The 5220-nt window shown below is 31.1% G+C and overlaps 1 protein-coding gene across 1 annotated transcript; it reads left to right on the top strand.

Moving 5' to 3' along the window:
• Positions 1 to 303: 303 nt before the first annotated feature.
• LOC110607729 lies at positions 304 to 1882 on the top strand. Its single transcript, XM_021746909.2, has 6 exons — positions 304 to 603; positions 701 to 826; positions 933 to 1193; positions 1304 to 1408; positions 1487 to 1582; positions 1736 to 1882. The coding sequence occupies exons 1-6, from the start codon at positions 304 to 306 to the stop codon at positions 1880 to 1882; spliced, it is 1035 nt and encodes a 344-aa protein (XP_021602601.2).
• The last annotated feature ends 3338 nt before the right edge of the window (positions 1883 to 5220 follow it).

Genomic DNA, 5220 nt, shown 5'->3' with positions numbered 1-5220 from the left:
TTGCTGATGAACCATTTCAACAAGATGAAATGGAACACACTACCATAATTAGAGAAATTGATGATTTAACACAACAATTGAATGATCCATCTGGAGATGTTATTGAAATTGCTGATAGTGAAGAAAATGATGAAGAAGAAACTATAATAGTAACAGAAACAGATGATGATGATGATGATGATAATAATGATGACTTAGATGTAGATAGTGAATAGGAGGTATAACATAATTGATATCTATTTTTACTTTCAGTTATTAAATATGTTAACTACATAAGATTTGTTTAATGTAAATTTGTACAGGATGAGAGGACGAGGACGTGGATCTTCATCACGGGATCGAGGAGACCATGGCAGGGGTAGTGTCCACACAAGTGAATCAGAAAATATCAATCAAGATTTAGTACAACACACTGTTTTGATTCCTAGACTAGACCAGGGTGAGAGATCCACACAGGGTGCTGCATCATCCACTCCTGCTTCAGTGCACATATCTGCTACTGCCTCAGCTCCCATAGGTTTGCCACCTATTGCATCTACGGCTACATCTACATCTGCTTCTGGTAGTTATGGACCTACAGAGCACAAACCACATATTTCCTTAGTAAACTCAATGAGTAAAATTTATAAGTATTTTTAACTATGCATTTAATTTTTGTGCTTATTTCAAAATAATTATTTTTTCAATTATTCTTTTACAGCATAAGCCTTCTGATCCGATTGCTAGGCGGATTACCTTGATCTTCAAGGAAAAGTTAGTAGCAAATGGCTTTTGTTGGAAAAATGTACCAGAAGAGGTTAAAGAATTCTATTGGCAAGAATTTAAGGTAATACAAATTTGACAATACATGTGTTTATTTTTACTGTGCATTATTTGTCACTAACTGTGAGTAATTACAGAAACACTTCTTGTGGGAGGAGGCAATATAACAGCTTATGAAGATAGCTTGGAAAAAGAAAGCTGTTGAGCACTATCGTAGCCTTATGTGTAGCATAAGGAATGGGAAGGAGAAAAGGCTATCACTGACAGAAGGAGTAATGGATGCATGGCAATCCGCCTGGGGAGCAACTGAGTATCAAAACAAATGCAAAAAATTCTCAAACAACAGAAAGAGTGAAACAGATGGGCAAGGCGCTGTCCCATCAAGACATTGTGGAGGATTCATATCTCAATATATGCATCAACAACAGATGGTATGTAGTATTCAATTTTTATTTAAATTTTTTCAAATGCTTTAAATTTTATCCACTTTGTTGTGAATTTATATTCAAGCATGTTATTACTATTTATGTTTAACTTGCAGCGTGAAAGGCTAAGCAGAGATCCTTTACCTCATGAGTTATTTAAGGCTACTCATAAGAAGAAGGGTACCTCAGAGTTTGTTGATGCACGCTCAAAAGCCATTCATGTGAGAAATTAAATAAATTTATAGTAAATTATTTGATTTATAGTTTATACTGTTATACCACATGGTATTTTTTTTAAGGACCTCTTTCTTACTTTGAAAGAGCAAGCATCACAGACAGATAATGACAGTACTGAGGCATCTCGCATTGATGAGGCTCAGTTATATTTTGAGGCGGTAGGTGGAGAGAAAAAAAGAAGGGTGTACGGTCTTGGATCACAGGCTTTAGTTTTCTTCCCAAACAAGTCTTCTGCTAGTACATCCTTTACATCAGCTCAGCAAAATTAGGATCTTCAAGATGAAATGGCTGATCTCAGATGCAAGCTATAGGAGCTTGAGGATAATGAACAAGTATTGCGTGAGCAAAACGTGCGGATTTCCTCTGAGCTCTCACAGGTGAAAGATTTACTTATTCAGCTCGTGAGTCAAAGGCAAAGCAGCCAGCCATCAGCTCCTGATGAGGGAACTTCTGCATAGCCTCCTGGCGAGGGAACTTCTGCATAGCCTCCTGGCGAGGGAATTTTTGCATAGCCTCCTGATCAACTAGATGAAGCTAATGATGAGAACGAGGACGAGGACGAGAACACTAGACATTTATAGTTTTTTTCATTACTTATATGTACTAGGATAATAAATAATTTGTTAATTTTTGTAGTTTAAAATTGCACAATTTGATTTTTGGATATAAGTTTGATTTGATTAACATAATATATGATTTTGGATTTGAGTTTATTCATGATATGTATGATATTTGGTTTTTACATTTGTTATTGAGATGGGTTGTAATAGTTGAGTGTATTTATAGGTTAAATTGTCTAGTTAGAATATATAATTTTCTATATTTTATTATAATTTTATAAATAGTAATGGATTAGTAACGGATTAAGTTGTTACTGATCCGTTAAAAATAGTAACGGATTAGTAACAAAAAAATCCGTTACAGATTTTTCAAAATTAATAACGGATTTCTGTAATAGAAAAATCCGTTACTAAATAAATTCATTACTAAAACCAACTAAAAGGAAACCAAATTTAGTAACGGATTTGTGTAAATCCGTTACAAAATTTGTAACGGATTGTGTAAATCCGTTACTAAATTAGTAACGGATTTGTAAATCCGTTACTAATGCATTAGCAATGAGTTTTCAGTAACAGAAATTTTTCGTTACTAATCTGTTATAAAATAGTTTTTGTAACGGATTTTTAATAATTAATAATAGAAATTTCCGTTACTAATCCGATAAATTTTTATAGTGGAAAGAAAATTTTTACAACACTAAGTATTTTGTTTAGTGATGCTAAATTCTTATCAAATAAAATAATAAAATCTCATTTGATAAACATTAACAATTAGAAACACAAGATCATTTCATATTACTAGTAAAACCAAATTAAACACAATTAATTTTATATTTTAACAATTAAAAGATACAAAGCATGCATATAAAATATTTATTCATGATTTAATTTATATTAAATTTACATAAAAGATAAATAATTCTATGATCAAATTTTTATTTTTTAATTTCTCTTTTATTTATCAATAAATTATTATTTCCTAAATCTTCTTTTAAGTATGAGCTGACCCCTATAAATTTAGTAAGTTCGCCTAGTTAGACAAGGAAAAACTGTAGTCGTGACTGTAGGGTATTAAAGTGTGAAAAATTGTTGGGTTAAAAATATGATCTATAACTATAGCGGTAGGACTCCAGAAGCTAAACTTGTAGTTATAGTTCCAAAATTCATATAATCTATAATGCAGTATTGCTAAATCTGTATATGACATGTCACATCCTTATACGAAGCTATCACACATATAAATTAACATGTTGAACTATTTTAACCAACCTACTATCATCTTAATTATTAATCAAATAAAAATAATTTGCACTTAAATATTTTTTCATCATATAAACTCATTAAATCTCCATTTAATATCTCTTACAACATGTAATTTAATTATTTAATCTTAAACCTTTCAAATTTTAGTTAAATCATTTATAACTTTATCAAAAAAAAAAATTTTATTTAATCCAGAAGCCTCATTTTGTATCTTATTTATTTTTTACCTAATTTTTTATTATATATTTCAAGTGGTTCAACCTAGTTTTATAAATTATAATATACTCCTTTGAAATTTTGTCATGATTCATTCTCAATCCAATAAATTTCATTTCAATCAATAAAGTTCCATTTCAATCCTTTTAACTTTTAATATTAAACCAAACTCATCATATCACGAAACTAACATGGAAGGTGACATGAATATATGCCTTAAATAGTCTTTAGAGTTTTGGCCAACATTAAATATACCCTTCTAAAATCTTCCTTTTATTCCAATTAATTTTCAACACCATTAAATTTAATCCAAATTACAAATTATCACAAAAAAAAAAAAAAAAAAAAAAAAAACAATTCACTACTAATCCTCACCTATCTATTAGCCCATGATAGGATAATTTTACCAAAATTCTTTTTATCACTTTAATCCATCATTCAATATATAAATAACTCAAACAACTCAAATACAATTCATTTGTCTCAAAATCACATAATTAACAAAAGTTCAATTCTCACAAACTTGAAAATTTCAAGATTAATTTAAGAAAAATTAAGCACAAACCTTGAACTTTCAAAATTCTCCTCCTTTGTATTTTTTTTTTCCAACTCTCCTTTTCTTTTCCTTTTAACTTTTAACTTCCCCTTTGACTTGTTCTTCACCATATGTAATGAAATAAACCATATTAATTCAAATTTCTCCATAAAAAATGTATGTAAAGATTGTAAATAACTCTTTTATGATGAAATTCCTAACTTATCTTAAAATTTCCTACATGATCACTATTTTCATAAGTTTCAAACTTTGATTTCTTTTTGACTCCTTTCTTCAATATCTAACTAGGAAAGAGGCTTTGATAAGTTGAAGATTTGCTTTTTTCTATAAACTAGGTGGAAAATGGCGTTGGAAAGAAGAAAGAGATGGAAGAATTCCTTAGTACAAGTTTTGCAAGAAGATGAAGCTCTTTCATGTTATTTATAGAATCCTTTTATAAGTTTGGATGTCTAGAATTAAAAAGATTACTATTTGATCCAATGTTTAGCATCAATTCTTACGCAAAATATCCAAACTTTCACATTACCCATTTTTTCTATCTATTTAGACATTGACACTAAAATATTTGCTTTATTTATATATTGGCCCCTCATGTATATTGATTTTAGACATTTGGCTCACTCACTCTTTGACCAAGGTGAATCTTCATACTTTTTCCTACATTATGCCCTTCTTTCTTGATAATTCCATTTAACTCCATAGTTTTTTTTTCTTTTTACTTTTTGGTTTCTCCCACCTTAATTGATTTATTTTAATTTCAAATTAATTATCTAAATATATTTTGAATAATACTATTCATGGCTGGAAAAAATATTGGTCACTTTTTAGGTGGCAGTATTCATTATCCTGAAATGGTACTATTCATGATTTGAAAATCTGGAAGGTTATAAGTTGAATATAAGTTAGAGTTCTTAGGGCTTTTTGCCAAATTAGGGTCGAGGGAAATTTTATTCGGGTATTTGGGGTCCGTAAAAACTTATTTACGGATTTGGGGTTCCCCTGCCATGTGGCAGGCGAAAAGAGGACCTGGCGCCTCTCAAAGAGGCGCCGGGGCTTGGCGCCTCTTTGAGAGGCGCCATGCATGGTCAACGAGGCGTCAGCCTCTCCCTGGCGCCTCGGGAACTGATAGAATGCCTGGCGCCTCTTTAAGAGGGGCCAAGCATCCTGGCGCCTTTTTAAGAGGCGCCAGGCCAGCCCCTAT

Source organism: Manihot esculenta, chromosome 1 (assembly GCF_001659605.2).
Source record: "Manihot esculenta cultivar AM560-2 chromosome 1, M.esculenta_v8, whole genome shotgun sequence".
Taxonomy (NCBI): Eukaryota; Viridiplantae; Streptophyta; class Magnoliopsida; order Malpighiales; family Euphorbiaceae; genus Manihot; species Manihot esculenta.
The sequence above is the reverse complement of the archived record's forward strand: the minus strand, read 5'-3'. Positions and strand labels throughout refer to the sequence as shown.